At 38.4% G+C, this 23,656-nt stretch overlaps 2 protein-coding genes across 7 annotated transcripts; both read left to right on the top strand.

Annotated features, from left to right (window-relative positions):
• Positions 1-1,093: 1,093 nt before the first annotated feature.
• Positions 1,094-16,817, top strand: anln (anillin, actin binding protein). 5 transcript variants are annotated; one of them, XM_067425974.1, is made up of 25 exons: positions 1,094-1,386; positions 2,461-2,611; positions 2,689-3,102; positions 4,751-5,058; positions 5,226-5,616; positions 5,707-5,906; positions 5,989-6,093; positions 6,492-6,600; positions 7,665-7,751; positions 8,242-8,453; positions 8,553-8,707; positions 8,806-8,950; positions 9,259-9,394; positions 9,486-9,668; positions 9,763-9,889; positions 9,974-10,022; positions 10,110-10,163; positions 10,572-10,604; positions 10,809-10,830; positions 10,921-11,033; positions 11,280-11,333; positions 11,576-11,662; positions 14,960-15,067; positions 15,151-15,323; positions 15,404-16,817. In XM_067425974.1, the coding sequence occupies exons 1-25, from the start codon at positions 1,369-1,371 to the stop codon at positions 15,516-15,518; spliced, it is 3,549 nt and encodes a 1,182-aa protein (XP_067282075.1). In that variant the 5' UTR covers positions 1,094-1,368; the 3' UTR covers positions 15,519-16,817. The 5 variants fall into 5 exon arrangements, with proteins under 5 accessions (XP_067282075.1, XP_067282077.1, XP_067282078.1 ...); XM_067425977.1 differs by lacking the exon at positions 1,094-1,386 and adding an exon at positions 2,068-2,207; XM_067425973.1 differs by lacking the exon at positions 1,094-1,386 and adding an exon at positions 2,114-2,250.
• Positions 16,818-17,623: 806 nt separating this feature from the next.
• ak2 (adenylate kinase 2) lies at positions 17,624-23,418 on the top strand. Of its 2 annotated transcripts, XM_067425108.1 has the most exons (7): positions 17,625-17,819; positions 18,681-18,806; positions 18,915-19,025; positions 20,897-20,991; positions 22,317-22,389; positions 22,476-22,671; positions 23,220-23,418. In XM_067425108.1, exons 1-7 carry the CDS (start codon positions 17,721-17,723, stop codon positions 23,225-23,227), a joined length of 708 nt encoding a protein of 235 aa, XP_067281209.1. In that variant the 5' UTR covers positions 17,625-17,720; the 3' UTR covers positions 23,228-23,418. The 2 variants fall into 2 exon arrangements, with proteins under 2 accessions (XP_067281208.1, XP_067281209.1); XM_067425107.1 differs by lacking the exon at positions 23,220-23,418 and having other exon boundaries at positions 17,624-17,819; positions 22,476-22,712.
• Positions 23,419-23,656: the final 238 nt, after the last annotated feature.

The following is a 23,656-nucleotide window of genomic DNA, read 5'->3' on the forward strand; positions in this document are numbered from 1 at the left end:
AAAATCAAGAATGGGAAACTAAACTCCCATTGACTTCCATAGTATGGGGGGGAAATACTATGGTTTGGGACAACTTTTGACTAGTACAAAAAGATGGGAGTCACATTTTCCAGATTGCACAAGCCTGGGCTGGTTTGTCTTTATCTGCAGTGCCATCTGCTGGATCTGCTCGTGTGCTGGGATTGGGAAGGGATCTAACCGCCATAGTTGAGGTTAGGGAGTAGACAAGTTAGAATTGCCTTTAACCGTTGTGTGTTGTCTGCCAACTCATTTTGTAACATTAGATGGAGAATAGAATTTAAATATCTAGAATTTAAAATATCTTTAGATATAAGATCAACCTGGCAAAAGTTATTTTTGTTAATAAATTGATTAATATGCTAGGCTGAACTGAGAGTACTGAGCTCTATGGATTCATTTGCCTACTTTTTGGAGCTTTTACTAAAATAAAATAAGATCTGTGGGTTATATTTTTGTGGGTTATGCATTTAAAAGGCTAATGGGATTTAAACCAACGTTTTGTAGATGTCTCCATTTTTCTATATGAAGAATACAATTAAACCCTTTTTACTTCATTGTTATGAACGTGATATAGTGTACATTATAACTGTGCTAAATTGCATGCAGCTATAATGTTAACACTTTACAATAAGGTTTCATTGGTTAACAATAGTTAACTACTTTAGTTAACATGATGATTTAACAATACTTTGACAGCATTTATTAATCATAGTTCATGTTAATTTCAGCATTTACTTGTGCATTATTAAAATCAAATGTAGCCTATTTGTTAATGCACTGTGAAGTAATAGCCTACTGTAACAACTGTAATACTTATTGTTAGTTCATGTTAGTTAGTATATAATATAGGATTATGTTTAATTAAAATAGCCACTAAACAGCGCCACAAATGAAAGGAAACTACCTATTCAAGTAATTTTTTTAATAAAAAAAACAACAACAAAAAACACCCTAAGCTATACATTTAGTCAAGAAGCAAAGCATGGGAAATGTGTATTAAAATAATCGAAATGTAGTGCAGCTTCGTCGATTTCGTTTGGTCTAATAGTAATATTGGGCGGTCTCATTTTGGTGGGCGTGGCTACGGTAACGTACTGGACCTTTTTTTGACGTCCTGGAATATCATTGGTTTAGCTGGTGGCAGTGACGTGTTCGCGACCGTTGAGATGGATCTGGCAACAGCAAAGTGAGCAAGCGCTAAATTCAAAATTTTCAAACAGCTGAGGAGCGCGTGGCGTGTTAGAGAGAGAGCGGGGAGACGTTTACTCCCTCACTAGACAGATAAAGAAGGAAAGCATAAAGGATTGTGCTTTCATTTACGTTTATTGTAGCATAAGTTATATCAGGATGGACCCATTCACAGAGGTGAGTGTCTTTTGTGACAGCTTATGTGATCGTCAGATGATTAGGGAGGGTGTTGATTTAAAATGGCACTAGTCCGCATCGACTGCATTTACCTTAATTTAGCAAAAAGTATTCTGTTGTAACTTCATATTTGATTTACTAATTACATTACGTATTATCCAATCACTTGTTTTGCAGTTTTGTTTATGTTGTAACGTAACGTTTGTGTAAAGCTAATGCTCTTCTACTTGGTCATAATCAATGATCTTTTTTTCTTTCTCGTTTTGTTGTTTTTGCATGCCTCTAGAGTTTACTCATGTAATGCGTGACTTTAAATCATTTAACATCCAGTACGTCTTGCTGTTTTTTGTCCAATTTGTTGGAGAATATTTTGTATCCACAGAGCCGATGTTAACTGACTGCAAATGTAACGTTAACGCCTATTGTTTTTGTAAAGCATTTTCGTATCAAAATGCTAAGTAGGCTCTGAATAAGACTGCTTTCAGTCTTTGATATTTGAATTGTAATATCTTTCTGCACTTAAATAGCATGCATTCGAATATGTAATATATTTGAATAAGGAAAAAAATAGCTGTCAGGGCTGTGCCCATAACTTATTGAATACAGGAAGCCTGGTTTGACTCTGGCCAATGGGATTAATCTGCTGGGTCACATGACAAAATTCCATGGACATGAAATCCTCACTAACTGAAATTTCCACTCATTCCCTGGGAGACGGCCAACCAACCGCCATACTCCAGGAATGTGTTTGGTCTTGCTCAGTAACTGGGCTGTTAATCATGATTCATGTGTGTGAGAAGTTCTGCTAGAATGAGCTGCTGGTTTGTTCACACTTAAAAGATGAGCAGTGCAGATAAATGGGCTGTGCATGAAAAAAAGGATCTGAAACTTTTGATTCTCTAATGCTGTTTTGCCATTTGCCAGACATTTTGGCATTTGTTTACACATACTCTTTCTTTCATTTTGTGTATTAGGAGGTCTGTCTCTGTTTATATATAAGCACTGTCAAATGGGTTCTAGTAATATTGTGAACAAATTTCATTTTACTGCTAATTTGTCATTTTGCTCACTCAGAAACTGTTAGAGCGCACGCGTGCTCGTAGAGAGAATTTACAGAAGAAGATGGCGGAAAGACCAACGGCGGCCAATCGTCCAATGGCAAAAAGGACAAGGGAGCCTCTTACAGATACAAACAGTGTCATAAGTGAGCCGACCATAGAAAAAGGTTAATTTTTGTTGGACTTTTTTGTTGCATGCCTGTGTTGACAGATGCAACAAAATTTGTTTTTCTTTTTCTGGCAGCACTTCCCTCCTCCAAGCCATCTCCCTCAAAGCGCCGTTGTTCAGATGAAAATGCTCTCCTTACCGGAGAAGAAAACAAGCAACCGGCACCCTTGCAATCGACGGCCTCTGTGCCCATGACAGACAAGAAGCCACCCCCGGCACCAAGCTGTGTTCGTCCTGTGCCAGTGGAGCATAGGTCTGCTCGTTGTACACCAGAACCAGAGGTGCTGCCCACGCGACCTCCTCCAGACACTGAAAAAATCGTGGTGTGCCCTCCACAGTCTCCAGTTAAAAGCACAGGTACTGCAATTAAGCACATGGGGGTAGATGGAGCCAGAGAAACCCAGAAAGATACTCCAACCCCAGTCCCAACCAGCATGAGATCTCGGCTACAGAGACTGGCTGAACAGAGGCAGTACTGGGACTCGGCGGGTAGGCAACTCTTTGACTACCTGAATGCATAGAACATAGTTACAGATTAATACACATTTCATTATATAGAGGTAAAATGATCAAGATTATTTTTCGTTGTTTTGCCTTAAAGGGCTAATTCACCCAGAAATGATTTACTTGTCGTCATTTACTCACCCTCATGTTGTTCCAAACCTGTTGGAGTTTTTTTTTCTTCTGCTGAACACAAAAGAAGTTATTTGGAAGAATTTTTGTAACAAAGCAGATAGAACAACCATTCACTACCATCGTATTTTGGGTGATCTGTCTGTTTAATGAGGGGATGGCATGAGCCAACTGTGGCATTAATGGTGGTTGGCTGATATATCATCAAGCCTGATGTTTGCTTTTTTTGTTGTTGTTCTTTTTTTTCTTTCTTCAATGGTCGATAGTTAAAGTTTCGTCTAATAGTAGAAAGACACATGCTATAATTTTTTTAAAGGGTTAGTTACTTAATTCACCCAAAAATGAAAATTCTCTCAATAATTACTTATCCTAATGTCCTTCGACACTCGAACACGAATGAAGTTATTTCTGTTGAAATCTGATGGCTCAGAAAGGCCTTTATTGACACCAATGTCATTTTCTTTCTCAAGACCCAAAAAAGGCGCTATTAAAAGGTATCGATTCATGATTCGGAGAGCTTGTCAAACTGCTGAAATCATGTGACATTGGCAATCTGAATCATTACATTAGGGTAAATAATTAATGACAGAATCTTAGTTTTTGGGTGAAATAACCCTTTAATGTATGCCTTTCAGAAAATGCATATTTATATAATTTGAACAATTCTTTTAAAAGTTTACAAATTTCTGCAAATCCATTGGCTGGATCTTCTAAAGTTTTGGTTAAAGTGTTAACCTTTTTTATGATTCAATTATTTTTATCATATGATTACAAACTCAAGAAATCTTTATTTTACAGATTTTTAAGTACCCTCTCCTCCCCAAATAAATATGTTATGCTTGTTTAATATCTTTAAATAGTGATGTAATCAGAGGTGGACAGTAGTGGAGTATTTTTTACTTTCTACTCAAGTAAATGTTTAAGTATATATTTTATCAGTGTCTTTCTTTAGAAAACTTTTACTTCACTGCATTCCAAAGCAATAATGTATGTCATACTTTTACTGCACTACATTTCATAAATACGTTGTTGTTTTCTAACTTTTAATACTTAATTATGCAAAAAACTTGTGGAATTTTAGATGAATTTTTCCAGAAATAAAATGCATAAATCTCTCGTCTCAGGGGGATATAAGAGGGGGGAGCACGATCATTTGAATATACTCCAGGGTTTCTACTGATACAAAGCCATATGTTAATCGCTGAAGTAACCCTTTAATTGAATTCAGAATTTCAAAATTCTGAGTTTTAATATATTCTGAAGGAATTAAATATTTTAAAAATTAAGTTATTTCAACTAAGTAGCACTGTGTTGTGTAACTAAATGAGGCCAGTTCTATAAATGTCATTCATTTTTATCATTAGGGTAAAGTCCTAGTACACATTTAAGTTCTTCAGAAGACAGAAATCTACATATGTGACATATGCGATCGTATTGTATAATAATGTCTCGGGATGATAAATAAGCATGTAATTATTTATTAAACATAAAATTGTGCTTTCAGGGACCTCAGAAACAGTCGCAGAGAGCATAGTCATATCTCCTTTGAAGTCTCAGAAAGTGGATCTCCCTCCTGCTACTCCATCAAACTCTGAGCCCCCCGTTGGAAGAAAGGGTAGGCTTGCAAACCTTGCTGCCACAATTGGCTCCTGGGAAGATGACCTTGGACACCCGCCCATTCGCCGGAACAATGCACAAGCACAGCCCGGCACGGCCTGTGCTCGCCCACCAGTCAGTAAAGTGACCAGCAACAGTGAGCGACTTCAGTCTGCCCGGCCAGCTTCACACAAGCCTGTTGACAGCGGCCAGCAGGTGGGTCACGGCAACAACAGATTCCACCCCATGCTATTTTTTATGTGAGGTTTTATTTGGGTTCACAATTTTCTGAATGTCTCTTGATGGTGAGGGGGAAATGTAGAATGTTAAGCCATAGCATTTCAGAACAGTATAGTGCTTATGGCAGATTTTTGTTCTTATAGCCAACAGTTTATTCTCCAGTCAAGTCAACCAGATTGGTTCCCCCTAGTCCTCAGAAGACAGAGTTGCCACAGCCCAGACTGACTCAAGCAGTTCCCTCTCCTGTTTCCAGCCCACTGAAGAATTACTCCTCCACACAGCCCTCCAGTCCACTTAAATCTTTTCCAGAATCTCCCTCTAGCCCCCAAAGAGGGTACATCTCTCAGAGCCCCCTGAAGAACCATGGCCCATTTAAGTTGAATTCTGGATCGACACTTAATTCAAGCCCTGCAAAACCAATTGTGACACCTAAACCCTCTTCTACTGCTGATGCTGCTGTGGTACCTCAGGGTCGTGAGAGGTTTACCAAGGACACAACACCCTTACAGCACAGAGGCCCAGCTGGAGCTTCTGGTCAGTGGAGCTTCTCTTCTGCTCTCTGTTGTTGTTGTTTACACTGAAGTGCACGACTGTGAACTTACATTTGCTTATGTTGACCTTTAGGAGGCGTCAAGTCATTTTTGGAGCGTTTTGGAGAAAGGTGCCAGGAGCGTAACCAGAACTCTCCCTCCACATTAGGAAGTCAAGGCCACACACCGACGGCTACTCCCACTGCCACCTCTAAGTCCAGGCTGCTCCAGGAGAGGATGGGGGGCGCCCAGGCCGCCTCCACCACAGCTGTCCTTGCACAGAAGCAGAAAATGGTGTGTAACTTTTTTTATGTGCATGTTTGTTGAGTTGCATATGAAACATTGGAAGTAATGTTTATTTATTTTGTATTAATAGGAACGAGAGGCAGAACTGGCACAAATTCGTAATCGGTTTCAAAAAGGCAACTTGTTAAGAAGTAAAGAAGATCTCAACGAGGTCGAGAATGACCATAAAAATGAGGTTTGCTCTCCTGTTTGCTCTTGCTGCTTGAAGATAAGATGTTATTACACAATGTGAGATTAGTCAATATTGGTGTATACTACATATTGCTAAAAAAATGTTTTAACAATGTATAAATGGAGATAATACAAGGAGATTGTGTTTTGTGAAAACATGTTATTAATGTTTTTACTAATTATAATTTCCTTGTCTTATTTGTATTAGTTTCATTTTTATTTATTTTTTTACTCAGGGATTTTACCTTGTTCTTGCTTTGAAAATAGGCGTATAGCTGACATGGCATAAAACCAAATAAATAGTCCATTTACCATATGATTTTAAACCTAGGAAACCCAGTACTTATTTAAAGCACTGGATGGGAGGCCGACAAACTTAATGTTACCATTTCTCATCCTCAGGAAATTGGGCTTTCTGTAGAGAGTCAGACATCTGTGCCATTGCGTGATGTTGAGCCTTCTTCACCAGTGCCTGAAGTACTCAACAGCCCTTCTAAATCTAGTGGAAAAGGTATTTTATCATTTTAACTATAATATAATTTAATGCTGTGTTCTTCTAAAGCAGGGGTGTCAGATTCGATGATGTGGACACAACTGGAGGCTTGTTCCTTTTCTATTTTAGTCCATATTGGACGTCTTGATTTTTATTTTATTTTTTTAGATATTTAGACTAGAAACAAAACAAAAATAGATTTTTTTTTTACAGTGCACACGACACCTCACTACATTGTAACCAAAAAAAAATACATGCAAAAATAGAATTCATGTCTAGAATGGCTTTATGGTATTTAGTTTATAAACACATTTAATATAAATACAATTGCACAAAACTGCAAGCCTGACAAAAAAATTGTCTGTAATTTGGCCTTTATTAATAATTTCATGTCTACATTAAAAATGAAATAAAATTTAGATATTAACCTACACTTGACAAAATACCATAGTTACAGTTAGTGTTACCACAGTAAATCCATTATGAATTGTTCGGTTAAAGGTTTTATAACTGGATTGTCTCAATGTTTCTCCTGATTTGCACGTTAGTGCTGTTAAGTCAGTGCTGTTTCAACTGGCTTTAAAGTTTAAACTAAATTAAATCACAGAGATTTGCAGCTTGTACCAGAGACCTCTGTGCTGAACTCGGACACATCTCATTGTCTGTTTAGTAGTTGCGTAATCAAGATAATCAGCAAGTAAACACGTTTGTTCAGCTCGCAAGTTGCGCTGTGCATAAGCAGCGCTATTTTCGTTCTGCTTTTGGTGCATTAATGTTTCCCTGGCCTAAAATCCACCTTGTGTTGACATTGTTAAACTGCACTGTTTGTAAATTATTTGTGGTGGTCCACATATTATATATTTTCATAGAAAAGCTGAGGGCAATTTGAAATTCATCCCTGGCCCGCAGGCTGGACTTTGGACACCCCTATTCTAAAGCATCAGGCCACTGCTCTGTTTACAAGTGCTAATTAGCTATAATCAGCCTCTGGTGTGTTTTAGCCTGGTTGTTTTGTTTGCTGTTACACTAGTGGCCCTCATGTATATATAATATGAGTAATTAAACATTCTGTCCTCTTTTAGACAAGGAGTGTGCTCTTCCAAGCCCTGTAAAGAAAGTTGAATTCATAAGAGAGATGCCTACAGTGAAAGAGCAAGAGGAAGTTAAAGGTATGTCTAGAAGACAAATATAGATTATGCTGTGTTTTTATCATATTGAGACATTTATCATTTGCTTTAAACATTTAAACTTTTGTTTTCATCACTCTTCCGACAATCTGACAAAAATAATTATTAATTTTTTTGCTTTATTATTTCTATATCCAATTGTTACTAAATGCCTGGGTGATATTTTGTTCAGTGTTTTGAAGATATGCAATTGTGTGTGTATATGTGTGTGTGTATATATATATATCTCAACCAAACAGTTATGGCCATTAAAAGCACTAAATATGAAGTGCAGTATTATATTATCACATTAAAATGAACACAATTAAGATTTCTTAAATTGTAATTTTAGAATATCTCATACCATCATTTTGATTTTCACAAAAGCATTATTAATTCTACCCCTGAAATCATGGTGACTGAATATATTGTGAAATTTGTATATTGCTCCCATTACATGTTATGATAATGGACGTTCTTGTTGTCATTGCAGGACAAGAGGAAGTGCGTGAGATTGAGATGAACGTGGATGGTTCTGTTAACTCTGAGGTGATTAATGAGCTGTTTGATGGAGTCCTGGAGGAAAGTGAGGACCAAAGTGATGAAGAGGATGAAGATGCGCTGAATATCTCCTCCATGTCTCTTCTTGCTCCGCTTGCAGAGACCGTAGCAGCTGTGGTCAAAAGCCCAGAAAGAAAGCATATGGTGAGCATTGAGGATGTTAAATTATAAGTTAAATGGTGATGGCACCAAATAATCTGATAACTAGTTACGTTTCTCAATTTAACTTCTGATTTGGTCAAGACATCAACTCCTGCCAGCTCATTCATTGAAAAGAGTTCCACCCCTGAGAATGTGTCCAGGCTCAGTAAGTTCCAAAGGGCACGCATGTTACGAGCTGGATCATCTGACAGCATCGATGTCCTAGATGAGCAGCAAAACCAGAACCTTCCTTACAGGTGTTCATCTGCTCGTCTCTCTTTAAGCAACATTCAAACTGATTTGTTCAGTTTTATTTGTATAATCAGTTTTTTAATAAGTGGTTGTTTGATTTCAGCATTGATGCCTACAGATCCACAAGGGTCAAGACCGAGTCTGAGAGACCTCATGTTAAACAGGTGATCGTGAGGAAAGAGGATGTTTCTCAGAGGATGGAGATGAATGGGGGCACCAGTCACAGCAACATCAAGCAGAAAATGAAGGTCTGTTTAGTAAAGGTTTTTTATTATTTTATTTTTTTAATCAATCACTCAATTAAAAACATGGCCATATGTTACTCATGCCCCATAATGTTACTGCATTTTAGCAGATGCTTATGGAAAGCAAATAGAGGAACATAAGCAATTCATCACACCCAGCAATATTTGTAGTATACAATGGCTGGTTTATTAGAAAACAAGCTATAGCAGAGAATAAAAAATGTCGAATATATAGAAGAAAATATGCGCCGGAACCAGCTCGTTTGACTTTCATCTGAAGGGAATTTATGATGTCATGTTGTGTTTCTCAGATGTTGACCAATGAGATGAATATGCAGCAGACTATAATCCATCAGGCTAGTCAGGCTCTCAACTGCTGCACAGATGAAGAACATGGGAAAGGATCTCAGGTGGAGGCTGAGGCTGAAAGACTGCTGCTTATTGCCAGTAAGTGATGCTTTACTTTTTGCACTACATGGGTGAATACCAAAATTATTTCTTAGACTTTGAGTAATCATATCTTTTGTTTGGCTGAAAGCTGAAAGGAGGGCTGCCCTCAAGGCTGAGCTGGACCGACTAAAAGCAGAGGGTCCAGTGGCCCAGAAGAAAAGCAGTGCCCAGGTGGATATGGGAATACCAGCTTCTAAAGGGTATATCTCACTGCTGGAACTGCGGCTCCCTCTGAAGGCTGACTTTATCTGTTCTTCTGCCAACAAGCCTGGTAGGAAAGTTTCTATATCTTATTTATAGCTATTTTTTTGTTTCATGTCTGCTGCTTAATAAGGCCCTCACTCGTGTCATAATTTTGATGCAAGATTGTGGAAACCATTACTTCTTTGTGATGATCCGTGCTGGAGCCGAGAACACCGTAGCGACTCCTCTTGCAAGCGCCCGCACCGGTCTAAGTGGTGACGCTTTGACCTTCACCACCAAATTCACTTTGTAAGTGCCATATCCTATCAAACCTCTTGATATTCCCCCTCACCTCAGGGAAATGTTTTTCATATTACTTTCTACAATGTGCAGGTCTGATGTCTCTAATGACTTTGAGATTGATATTGAGGTCTACTGTTTTGTAAGTACAGCTTTTTCATGTATTTTTAAGTGAAATGCATGTTTGAATACAAATGAAAGATTTAGTAAATGTTTGTTTTTCTCTTAGGTTCAGAAACGTGAACTGAACTCTGACAAGAGGAAAAAGCCCAACAAGTCAAAGGTAGACTCTTGGTTGTATTGTATTTCAGTGACACAGTAAACGTGGAAGTGTAGTGTTTAACTTAAACAGCTTACTAAGTTTTAATGAACGCTACTCTAAAGAGCAGCAGTCAGCGTGTCCAGATTCTCCTGAGGCATATCCATGACATGGAAGCATGCTTGTTGGTATGCTGTTTCAAAATCATCACTTGCTGGTGTGCAGGCAGTTTATTAGATCTTAACCAGCGGTTTCTTTTGTCTTGTGTAGTCAGTCTAAATGCAGTGCACGGTGAAGGGTATTTTTATTCATTTGCTAACCAAAAAGAGTTTTTGTCTCAGTCAATAGTACTTTATATCCATATTTGTGCATAATAAGCTCTTATAAATAATGCTCATTATATTTTACACTGAAATAAACTTATCTCCCCAGGCTATCACACCAAAGAGGTTCCTCGCTATCTCTGTAAGTATTTGCTTAAAGCTCAACACATAATACTGGTCAAACGTTTGGGTTGGTGTATTTAGAAAAACTAAACTAAACTTAAAAAAAAAACAAAAAAAACATTCAGTTTTCATTATAACAGTCTTCATGTAATATTGCAGTGCCTAAACAATATAACAATATTATTTTCTGAACTGTTTTGCCCTCTCCATTTATTTATTTTAGAAGAGCAACCTCCAAACACCTGGTGAGTAATAATTAGCATTTAAAGGCTGTTCAATTCAACTAATTTTTAACAGTTATTATTAAATTATTTATTTTGTGTATTTATTTTCAGTTATGGCTAGCCCCGGTGGTCCAAATGCAGTGCGCACCAGTAGCTTTTTGCTCGTTGGGTCACACAAGCTAACTCTAGCCTCCATTGGGAAGAACAAATTCCCGTTGGAAAAGGTACTTATTTCTCTTTAAGTTCTTTTCTATATCATCTATTCTTCCACAAATGAAACCATACTAACACCACCACCTGGCGAAATGGATGTAATGCTTGCTGGCATCATAGAGGGAGAGGTTTAACACAGCATTAGTGTTCACACCATCCTAATACAGTAAACCTCAACACTACTCTTGTTTTTCTTGCACACTGCTGCCTTTTGTAAATGCCAGACTCTTTCACATGTCGTCATTTCTCTCTTTTAGATCAAATATGAAAGGAGTGAAAGAGAGCTGCTCAGTGACATGTTTCACAACAAGGTTGCTATATTTGCTCTGTGTTTAGTAACACGGGTTATGTGTCTTTTGGCTAACAAGCCTTGGTGTCTTTTTGGCAATACTGGTTGTCACTGTAAGCTGCTTATTCACAATCCTGTCTGCACATGTCTTTGTATGTTGGTGTATGCTAGTTGTTTCTTTGTGTAGCCTCTAATGTATCTCACTCTCTCTTTCTGTAAATGATACCTATGTGCTTCATTTCTTTTTGTCCTATTTTTCTACAGGTACCTTTCCTTTGTCCTTTGGAGGGGCATGTTTACCTGAAAATGCATTGTGAGGTTGGGTCACGGATAGAGGAAAGGGGCTTCCTGGTGAGTCTTTATTCTGAAAGTCTGCATAATAGATCTCATCATTCCACTAAATATCCAGTCATTGCTGGATCATCTAGATCAGTAAATTAGCAGATTGGATCAAATCTTGAAAATGGGTTGTTCAGAAGAGTGGGGTGGGGGGGGGGGGGGGGGGGAAGGATCAAAGCATCAGTTTGTGTTTAACTTTTTAGTTAGATTGAGCTACCTTTTTAGCCTAACGTGGTCATACACAATTCTAGTCAGAATATGAGTCTGAAACTGCTCCATTGGGCTGTGATTATGGGGCGTGTTTCAACCGAACCAGGAAAGACATCAATTGGATAGACCTACAACCAATCAGAGCAACAAAGCGACACACTTTCAAATGTCAACAGAGCTCAACTGCACTGTGTTGCCAAGTGCCAAGTTTTTTCTGCGGGTTGTTTTCTATGTCCGCGGGTTGAAGCGACTATTATGTGATATATAGACCCATGAGTGCGAATTTTAGCAGGCATTCTTGCCAAAATAACACACATTTTACCCCCCAAACGCTATTTTTTTCCCCTGGAGAACCCGCCGAGAAGCTATTGTTTAGGGCTAGTAGTTGGCGGGTTTTGTTGTAAAAACTTGGCAACCCTGTCTGCACGCGAGCTGAAATCAGGCTGGAATACACAATCTTTGCGGTGTTGTAAAAAAATAAAATAAAAATTAATGATACACAGTAGGGCTGGGATAAACGATTATTTTTTAAACGATTAATCTAGCGATTATTTTTTCGATGCATCGATTAATCTAACGATTAATTTTTCCTGTCCGATTCGGTTACGATTCGATTCGATTACCGATTATCTCCCCATTAATTGCCTAATAGCAATTTATACATGTTGATTTAATTATCTGAATGAAAAAACGAATTCCTTAACATTGCAATATATGTTTATTGCTCTTAAAATTCCAAAGTAAGACTATACAAGAGCAATGCATTCAATAAAACCTTGAAAACATAAAGTAGGCTACACACACACACACACAAATAAATAAGTATTAACCTACAACAAAGAAACATATTATACGATTTTTCTATGTATGCAGCTCAGCCTACAGGCTATGCCCATCGATTAAATATCAACAAGTTGGTTAATCAAATCCGGGGACACTGCAAGCGTGAGCGTCTCGGCTGCGTGGCGTGTCCGTTTTTGTTTCAGCTCCCATGTTAACAGGTTGGAGTTTGCACACTGCCTGTGACGCGAGGAAAACGCGTGCATGCTGGAAATAGAAGAGCGCCTATTTTTCACGTGTTGGGAGCGTCTCCAGGCAAAATAGAATAGGAAAAGATGTTTATATATCATTTTGACACGAATACATATTATTAAATTACATTTTCATGTTTGAAAGTCTGTAGGTTTACATAAATGCAAATATATAGGCCTAATTGTAATAATAAAAAAACGTCAATGATCGATTTTGAAATATTGCAACTGTCAATACAGAACGAAATATTCTGTAGCCTATTTTGCCGTCAATACCATAGATATGTGGCTACTCCCGACGTTTTCTTTGCTGTATCAGTAGGCTATTTATGTTTAACATTAGGAATAGGGCTTCCCTCCGCATCAATAGCAGCAGCAGCGCCGCGTCAGACACGCTTCTAGTGTGCAAAGGCAGAGAAAACGCCACGCAGCCCCGTGGCTGACCCGCAACAGAAACGCCACGCGCATCCGCGGCATGACAGTGAAAAAAGTTACATGTAGAGTGCATTACGGGCGCCAATACTCCGTTTAAAACCGGAATAGTCCTGGGATGAAACTGCTCACTTAGAGGATAGATACCCTCGGTCACATCAGCGCGATTAGACATTGAACATTTTAAATTTAAAACAGCTTATTATGTAGGTAACGTAGCCAATGTGTCCGATGCTTTCACTTGATGCAAACGTTTGTTTTTGTGATTAAAACACATCAAATATTACCAAAACATCTGTCTTCCTGTGTGCAGAAATTTGTTTATGTAGCCGTGACAACAAAACGCGTGCGCGCATGCCTGTGATTCTCCGTGCGCACCGCGCGCCAACCCCATAGACTGTAGCCACCCCTCAAGCCTTGCACTTCTGAAAGTCTGAGGAGCCACTCGTGTTGCTACCATAGATATACATAATAAATAATATACTTAATTACATAATATACTTTATTATGTACATCTATGGTTGCTACTACTCTCCGGCGCCGCCATCTTTATTTTGAGTCTGACGAATCGACGCGCATATTTTGCGTCGACGTATTTTTTGCGTCGACGTCATCGATGACGTCGACGCGTTGTCCCAGCCCTAATACACAGAGTACTTACCCAACATGATCATCATTTCTGAGAGAAATAGTGAAGGTGAATGCAGATACAAACAAGCTCTCCGTTTAGGATTCAAGTAAATATAATCCAAGCCCCTTTGATGACGTGCATGACTACGTTACTGTTGATCATCTGTCCATCATCGTCTAAAGCCCGCCCTGATGATTTCATTGTTCTGGATAATTACTCCTCTATGGATCGAGTCCAGACCGAACTGCCCGACCTAAAAATGTTGTGGGCGAGGCTGAGTTAGGCTGGCATCCAGACTACTACCTTTCATCCAGAAAATAGAAAATCAGGATTATCCTGTTCCCAGGAGATGATGTTTTTAAAAGTAATACATTTAATATCAAATATGTACATACATTTTATTTCTTGATGGAAGAAAAAATAAGAGATGGGAGAAAATTAATTTGAATGATTTTTCTTTGCCATAAGAAACTTTGCAGTGACTAACAACCTTTAAGTTCTTTGCAAATGAATGAAAGTTTTTTGGGGAACAACTTTTGTGAGAAAACAAAAGCATTAAAATATATTGTGTGTGTGTGTGTGTGTGTGTGTGTGTCTGTCTAGAGGTCTGATTGCTTAAAGGAAATTTAAAATGAAAAGGGAATGTTTTTGTCTCTTCAAATAAAGCCAGTAAAATGACCCCACACTTGACTACCTGTTGTTCTTTACATAGCCAGCAGGCTACATGAAATGTAAACTCATGTGACGCACTAGCAATCCACATAGGGTAATCTGAAAAAAAGTATATCTGGATCAGGGAGATCCAATCTTATTTTGCTTTGAAAAACCAACACAAAACTAAGATGAATTACCTGATCTTGGATAAAAAAAAAACTGAATATCCAACTCTAGATCATTCTGATCCACATTAAAGTTTTTGAACAACTAGGCCCTGGAGTTAAGCCAATTCTTGTTTGTACTGAGATGGTTTTGTGTGCTGTTAGTGATGTTGTCTTTTATTTGCAGACTATGTTTGAGGATGTTAGTGGATTTGGAGCCTGGCACAGGAGGTGGTGTGTCCTTTCAGGATATTGCATCTCTTATTGGACCTACCCTGATGATGAAAAACGAAAGGTAGGCCTACTATGGTGGTTTTGAATTTTATTTTTATTTTTTGCTCTTTACATGGCATTAAAGACAGGTTCTTCCTCCTGCAGAATCCAATTGGTCGCATTAACCTTACCAACTGTACCAGTCGTAAAGTGGAGCCAGCAAACAGGGAGTTCTGTGCTCGGCCCAATACCTTTGAGCTCATCACTGTGAGACCACAGAGGGAAGATGACCGAGAGACCTTGGTCAGCCAGTGCAAGGACACACTGTGTGTTACAAAGTAAGATCCAATCAACCATGTCAATTCATCTTTTATGAAGATCAGACCCCAAAATCAAAACTTGCCTTTGTGATGTGCAGGAACTGGCTGAGTGCCGACACTAAGGATGAGAGGAATCTGTGGATGCAGAAACTCAACCAGATCTTGGTGGACCTGCGCATGTGGCAGCCAGATTCATGCTACAAACCCATGTGAGCCTGGGGCCAAACATATCCTAGTCTAACTTTTACATTGACTTGCATACATTGATGATTTGGAAGTGCAATATATGGCATACAGTTACAGAGCGTTTACAGATACATTTTACAAGTTCATTATAAATCAAATGTATATGCGTTAAAAAAAATCAATGAAGACATTTCAATTAAAGAACAAAATGCTTTTCCTTACAAGGGTATTCAGGTATGTTCTAGATATGTTTGTGTAAATTAGCATGGCTTCCTTAAAGACTAATGAACATTTGTTTGCTTTGTTAGACTGTTAGATTCGTATGTATATTTAAATGTATTTTGTAATGACTGTTGTTTGCTGAAATACCTGCTGTATTCAGATTTCTCCTAATGTTCTTCAAGTCCAGCACGACAGGATGCAATTTCCTAAATCTTTGAATGAACCATACACTTAATGTTAGTACTTTGTAGTGACACATTTAATTTCATATTCTAAGTTCAACTTCAAAAACCCATGATCTGTTTTAAGCAAGGTATATTTCTGTCATGGGAATTAGAATTTTATTTGAATAACTAAATAGTTTGGTTGGATTATGGTGTTCTGAAAATTCGCTTGAATTGAGAAATGTATATTTATATAACTTTTTGTTTACTTTAAGTACACAGTAGAGAGCACACTTGGATAACCAAAGGGAATAGGGTTTTTCTCCTTTGACATTTATGGGCAATGTGGTTCAAACAGTGCAGACAGTTCAAAACACAACTGGATCCTTCCCTGTCACAACAGTTCTTCAGCTCAGTTTCTGCAGTAACACTATGATGAGGAATATGAGCCTTCAAAAGAATTATAATGCAGATAGCATTTGCCATAGATATTTTCCTTTAGTTTTATTGAAAAAATGTCCCTAATAAGTTTTCCTTCATTAGATGACTTATGCCAATATTTGTGAGCTAAAATATTTATCATGCACATCCCCTATTTTCTAAGCTATATGTTTGCTTTACTTTTATATGAACATTTTATAACTTTTTTTAAATGGTTATAACTTACTCTAGATTTATTGTATCCAAGTGTGTTTGTTTAATAAGTGACATTTACATTTATTTTAATTGACACTAAATGTCATTGCCTTGACTAAAACAAATTTCTTAACCTTGTGATGCACAATACCAAAATGCTGCCCCATCACTGTAGTAACCTTAAGGCACTTTAGTGTAATGGCTTAAATTGGCTGTTTTGTGTGTTATGGTATCTTAAACACTCCTAATGTGGCTTCCATGTATCACACAGCTGCAGTTTAAATAAAACAAGCTTTTGACAGCATACATCCCATCTGTGTCTTATTCTTCTATCTATTGTTGAAGTAGAAGGATATTTAATTTTAAGAGATATGCATGTTTTATACCTTTTTTCAAGCTAATGTTGATGCTGATGGTCCATCTTATGTTGGCTCTCATTGTCCTATCAATGTATTTGTTATAGTAGAAATGTTTAGAATTAGTAATGTTATTAAATACTTTATGAGTGAATGCTTGTTATACTGCATTTCATTACAGTGACCAATTGAATAGTGCTATTGTGAATTAAACTCTTTAAAAAAAATTGCAACAATACAACTGAATTGAAAATAGAAGCGAAATAGAAATATACTGCTAAATAAAATTAAAGTACATGCTGATAATCCAAGTTAATTCTAAATGCGTATACTTGATTAAACATTGATTTCATGACACTTGCATAATACAATAGAACAAAAATCAATATAACTTTTTTTTTAAATAGTTAACTAATTTGAGTTACCATACCTTTACGCACAGTACTTCTAAATTATGGTCTGTGATTGAATCTATAAGTAAGAATGAAGTTGGAAGAACAAAAGAGTAATGAGTACCGTTGTAAAGTCCGATATGAGTATTAATGTGTCATTTAGATATGGATATCTAATTTTGCCTTATCTATACTAAAAACGCTGTGCGGTGTAATTTCAGGTCACATTCCGGATATTAGATGATACTGAAGTATTCGATTTTATCCAATGAGCTCACGCTTTGTAAATGCGGAGTGTTGTTGGCCAATCAGATTGGCGGACTCGTCCTAGAAGGCGGGCCTTGGAGTCCATAGTCAGTAATCGGAGGCGTGACCACTTCCTTTCTCGGCTGAGAGAGTTTGCGGACGTCAAGTGTGTAGTGGAAAGAAGTGTCTTTATTTCGTTCACACCTTGTAACCATGGCCCCCAGCACGCACGCGGATGATACTGTCTCCGGTGTTCGGAGAGGCATTCGAGCCATTCTGCTCGGCCCACCCGGAGCGGGGAAGGGGACGCAGGTGAGAGTTCGTGAGAAGGGCCGCGTGGTTCTGTTTGATTAAACTGTTCAGCACAAGCTGGATAGATAGTAAAGGGATAGATCTCCCCCAAAAAATAAAATCCTCATGCTATTCCAACCCATTACGGATTGATTTCTTCTGTGAAAAACAATACCAATATGTTAGACAGAATGCCATTCACTTGCATTCATCTTTTCCCACATAATGAAAGTGAATGGCGACTGAGACTGTCATTCAAGAAAAAAAGTGATACAGGTGTGGAAAGACATGAGGGTAAATGACAGCAGCATATACGTTTTGGGTTGAAATCATAGACTGTAAGGTTGAAATATTCACTGAACTGTAAAAAACCAAACGTTTTACTGTTACTGTCTCTTTAAGAGCAGTGCCCTGTTGCCCTGGGCTTTATTAGATGCGCTCTGATCAGACTGTTCTTTCAGTGCAAATGTGGAAACATCTAATGTGACAATCAACGCATGTGACTTGGTGACCACTGTGAAAGTTGTAGTCCTTTCTGTCCTGTTGAACGAACATGTGACTCAAAAGACCGTAAAGAACATCAACTAGCGTCCACATCAGTCAGCCAGATGTTTGGTTTGCATGCCGCTTGCTGATATTGAGCAAAATCGTTGCACATCAATAAACAAACAGTTACAAGTTGACTTATGATTATGGTTACAATAGAATTGTGATTGAGATTTAGAATTTTCAGCATCATTACTCCTGTCTTGAGTAATCCTTCAGAAATCATTCTAATGTGCTGATGTAATGTTTAAGAAACCTTTCTTAATATTCTCAATGTTGAAAAGGGCAAAATTGCTTATTTATGTGGAATTATGATGTTTAATTTTGCCCCTTCAGGCACCCAAGCTTGCAGAGAAGTACTGTGTGTGTCATTTAGCTACTGGGGACATGCTGAGGGCCATGGTGGCATCTGGATCTGAGCTCGGTCAGCGTCTAAAGGAAACCATGGATGCTGGCAAACTGGTAAAATAAGTAGATTTTCAATGTTCTATATATTCAGTGTAAACTGATGCCACTAGATTTGTTCTTCTCCAGTGTGTTTGTTTGTTCTGTTCATCACCCTTCCTTTAGGTGAGTGATGAGATGGTGGTGGAGCTCATAGACAACAATCTGGACACGCCTGCATGCAAGAATGGATTCCTGCTGGATGGTTTCCCACGTACCGTCAAACAAGCGGAAATGGTAAAGGGTCTTCTTCAATCTGTGAACAATTGACTCTTCAAATGTGTCTATAGACTAGAGGAAGATAACTATAACGATAAAGACATAGTTCTAAATATGAAAGAATAGGACAGTCCAAAACTATAATCATAACGTCAGAGGAACGATATCCGTGGAGTCATATTCAGAGTGAATTTTCCAGCTGATGAATGATAACATTTAACAGCCAATTAGAATCCATCCTGCTTTGAAGAGCTCATGCATTTAAAGCGGCAGATGATAAAAACTGCAGTGCGTTTATAATAAATGGAACACTATCATTCATTGGTATAGATGCTAATATAGCTATCGTTCTTTATGTGAACAGACCTTAAAGGGAAGGTGAAACACTCGGTTTCAGTCAATCTCATGTCAATCTTGAGTACCTATAGAGTAGTATTGCATCCTTCATATCTCCGAAAAGTCTTTAGTTTTATTATATTTATAAAATAAATATAGGCTGTACCGAGTCTTTCCGGAAAAAAACCGAGCGCCTGGAGGCGTATCGTGTGGGCGGAGCTAAAGAATGACGAGCGTGAAGCTACTGCACAAGAGCTTCTGAAAGCTGACATCCTCAAGCGTGGAGATGAAAACGTTACCCTAAATAAACCATGGCTATCAGATTCAACTAATACATATATCGATCCAGAATCAGATCCAGAGGCTGAAATAAATTGAACAGGAGAAGCAACAACAGCAGGACGTCCGTCTCTGTGGTATGTACTGTACAACATTTGTGTGTGTTTGCTCGCAGTTTATGAGGACATGATTCGGTTTATGGACTATTGTATGCGAGTAAACCTTAGCAGTAGCAAGCAAAACGGTTTTGCACGTCAGACTAGTGTAACGTTATACATAGAACAACAATGGAGTAACCGTTAGCGCATTTGAATGACGAAGCACGCTTTGTGAGAACGCTAGGTTTATGTTTGGGTGGTTTTCCAATAAACAAACTGACACCTATTTTGGTCAGCTAACCAAATGTATTTAAACACACAACATAGATCGCATGCTCTATTGATAAATTAACTAACGTTATACAGGATCGTGTTGTTTACTGATGTTTACTTACGCGACGATAGCCAACGACAGACATTTGAAGCAGTTTTACTCACCGCCTGTTTCCAAAGCAGGACCGTGAACCTTTATCGTTAGGACCGCTCCGTCAAAAACACACTTCTTTGGTACGTTAACGGTTGATTTTGTGAAGTCCTGACAGCAGAGACCGTGGAGATCCACTTTTGCGACCGACGCGTATGTCGTGAAGCTTCCCGTCATTTCTGCGTTCAAATCGGTTCAAATGCAGCGCTGCCTTCCCGGAATGCTGTGCTGAAGCGTTGAAGTCGCTTGATGTCACCCGTAGGAATAAAGTGGAGCGTGGACTAGTGGATCTGCTGCACCTGAGAGCATTGTTTATGGGCATGCATTTCCTCTCTCGCTCTATTCACGCGCGCACACCTTTCTGGGAGACGAGCCCGTACGGTCCATACAAAGACCTTCCACTCTATCAATGTCAAGCCGACCCATACTCGAAAAAAACTCTCCGAAACTTGTTAGAAACCGGAAGGAGTATTTTTGACACAGAAATACTCCATCAAACATCCAACTTAGTTTTTAAAACTTTGTCTATGTTTAGGATGGGAATCCAAGTCTTTAACAGTGTAAAAAAGCTCAGTATGCATGAAACAGCATTTCACCCCCCCTTTAATTCATTTTTAATCTATAATAATAAAAGGGAAGTCCTTCTGAAGTCCTCGATTTTAAATGGACACCCAGCTCTGATTGGGTGATTGCAATATAAAAATGTTAGTCAACCCTTGTCTCTCTTGCTCTCTCTCGCTTTTTCTCTCTAGCTGGACGGCCTCTTGGAGAAGCGTAGTGAGAAACTGGACTCTGTGGTTGAATTCTCTGTTGAAGACTCCCTGCTAGTACGCAGGATCTGTGGGAGGTAGGATGGAATGGCCTTTAAGCATTGTATTGGTACCCATCATCACTAATGTATTCTAATAGCTCAGTTTAGTTTAACGAATATAGGATGTACTGAATAGAACATAACACTCAATTCAAGAATAAGAGAAGACATTCTTGATAGGACTTAAGACTTCAAAAACGTATAGTTTTGTAATATTTAATAAGGGAGGTGGCAGGGATTTTTTTCAATAAGGTTAAGTCAATAAGGAAGTGCACCTACCTCTTTACTTCCTCCTTTAAGTAAGAGTTATAAAGCATGAAAAGTATGCTTTTGTTTAAACCAATCGGCAACCTCCCCCAGTTTAAGCTTTCTGTTTAAGCCAGTACGGAAGTAACTTGAACTGCAATTCACTGACTGGCCACTAGAGACAGGCTCCAGAAGGGAGCAGAATCTCATTGAGCCCCATGTTGTAATGCCCAACTTTACAGCAGAAAAAAAAACATTTTTACAACCTGGTACACTGGTACAAATTGTTGTTTTAGTCTATACGGCTATGGCAACTCTGAGGGGGGGGGATTTTTTAATAACTCATTTGTTTACATTATATAAAGCCTTAAAGTTCTGCATAATTAAGGGTGTGGTCACTTTGATTGACAGGTGGGCAGCCATTTATCCACTGTCTGTTAGTCATTGCGTCACCTCATCTCCGCCCACATCCCGCCTCTTTGCCCATTTTATCTGGGAGTGACGGGTGATGAAGCGCTGCCAAGATGGCAATGGTCAGCTAGTAACAAAATCTTTTCATCCATATTGTGACTTACTGTAATTCAAGTGTAACATATTATTAAAAATGTAGGGCGGAGACTTGGTTCTATGTTGTCATTGAGATGTGGCAAAAGTAGAGGCAGACAAGCTTGCAGGGATGGAGTTTAAGCCAGGAGAAGTCCTGAATGCGTCTCCACAGAGAAGCCATTTCACCAGAAAGTTCAGTTAGGATTTTTTTAACTTATTATGAGTTAAGTTTTTTATAAAACAAATTAACATATACACTTACAATAGTCTTTTCTATCCTATTGTGATGTAAAACGGCTTCTCAAACAAGTAAAAATGTAAGGCGAGACTTGATTTTGTCTATTGGGAACTGATTGGATGGTTGTGATTTACTATTGGCCGATCTCATATGAGTGACAGGTTGTCCCGCCCTTGCGCCAGTAAACGCATCATCAGAGAAGAGGTGTCGTTTCAAGAGGGAGGGGAAGTTATTCTGATTAAAGATTATAAGAGCGCATGAAAAAAATATGAATTGTCCTTTTTGATCTAATGGCGACTTTAAGTGTAATATAATCCATTACGTTCCTCAGGCTCATTCACCAGCCCAGTGGCCGATCTTACCATGAAGAGTTCAACCCCCCCAAAGAACATATGAAAGATGATGTGAGAAACAAAACTGTTCAGATTCTTATTAATATGACAACTACGAGCATTGCTGTAAAGTTTTGGTCTGATCCATACATCCATAGGTGACCGGTGAGCCTCTTATTCGCCGCAGCGACGACAACGAGACCACTCTACGCTCGCGACTGGAGTCTTACCACCGGATGACGGCTCCTCTAGTGCAGTACTACAGTGCCCGCGGCCTGCACACTGCCGTGGATGCTTCTCAGTCCCCCGACCTCGTCTTTGCCTCCATCCTTGCTGCCTTCTCTGCTACTACCTGTAAAGATCTTGTTTATTTTGTCTGAATCACCTCTGCATACCCTCTTTTCTATTACGCATTATAATCCTTTATTTGATTCCTCTTATGTTTTGTCTCTATGACTTTGTCTTTAGATATGTTTTTGATTTAATCTGCCGCTTATTGTGCAATGGATAAGAGCTCTTTTGACAAAAAGGCTATGAAGAATTAAACGCTGATTGTAGAACCCAAAATAAATGTAGTGTCATTGAAGTTCAGACTTCATATAATGAAGGCTCTTAGCACTTTTTGCTCTAACCAGACACCTGTAAAAATGCATGGTTATTGCATTTGCACCATTTACTTAGTGAAATATTATAATTTATAAGAATAATTCTGTTTTCTGGTAGACTTGGATCTAGTAGTAATGCGTGATATCCAGTAGGGGTCACATGAATACTTGGTTTGACTGCTGATTGTATTAAAAACACTTTTAATTAATTGCTTTCAGTTAATATGTATGGATTACTGTCTTGAGTTGAATCATTTATTTACTTGTGGACTTTTTTTCTTTCTTTTTTTTCTGCAGCTGTATGAAATCCAGTTTCTCCCATCCATGTTGATCCAGATGTGAAAATTAATGGATGGGGTAAAGGGGAAGCTGGAAGTGTCTCAGATGTTAATTTTGATCATTCCTTGTAGTGAGTGTTTTTGTAATGATCACAGATTGGCCTAAAAACCAGTTGATTACCTCCAATAAAATTGTGAGACTATTTTCTACGACCTTACACGGTTTTGATTCATTGTTTCCGTAATTACTGTCCCAATGCAGGATGATTTATCCTTTTCTTAATTTTACTTTGAGGACATTTTCTGAAGTTTGAGAGCAAATATTAGTTTTCTAGTTATACTCTTTTTAAAATGTTATCAATGTTGCTGTTTGAGTGTTTCCCCACACAAATCTGGCTAACACTGGTTGAATGATTCAGTGAACTGATCAGTATCAAAAATTTTAAAACATTTTTA

Source organism: Pseudorasbora parva, chromosome 19, assembly GCF_024679245.1.
Source record: "Pseudorasbora parva isolate DD20220531a chromosome 19, ASM2467924v1, whole genome shotgun sequence".
NCBI classification, from domain to species: Eukaryota; Metazoa; Chordata; class Actinopteri; order Cypriniformes; family Gobionidae; genus Pseudorasbora; species Pseudorasbora parva.

Coding starts and splice junctions, on each gene's coding strand:
- anln (XM_067425973.1), top strand. CDS start 2,227: ATGAGCAGTGCAGATAAATGGGCT. Junction 5,907..5,988: donor TTGCACAGAAGCAGAAAATG/GTGTGTAACTTT, acceptor TTGTATTAATAG/GAACGAGAGGCAGAACTGGC. Junction 10,605..10,808: donor AGAGGTTCCTCGCTATCTCT/GTAAGTATTTGC, acceptor TATTTATTTTAG/AAGAGCAACCTCCAAACACC.
- ak2 (XM_067425107.1), top strand. CDS start 17,721: ATGGCCCCCAGCACGCACGCGGATGATACTGTCTCCGGTGTTCGGAGA. Junction 17,820..18,680: donor GAGCGGGGAAGGGGACGCAG/GTGAGAGTTCGT, acceptor TTGCCCCTTCAG/GCACCCAAGCTTGCAGAGAA. Junction 19,026..20,896: donor CCGTCAAACAAGCGGAAATG/GTAAAGGGTCTT, acceptor TTTTCTCTCTAG/CTGGACGGCCTCTTGGAGAA.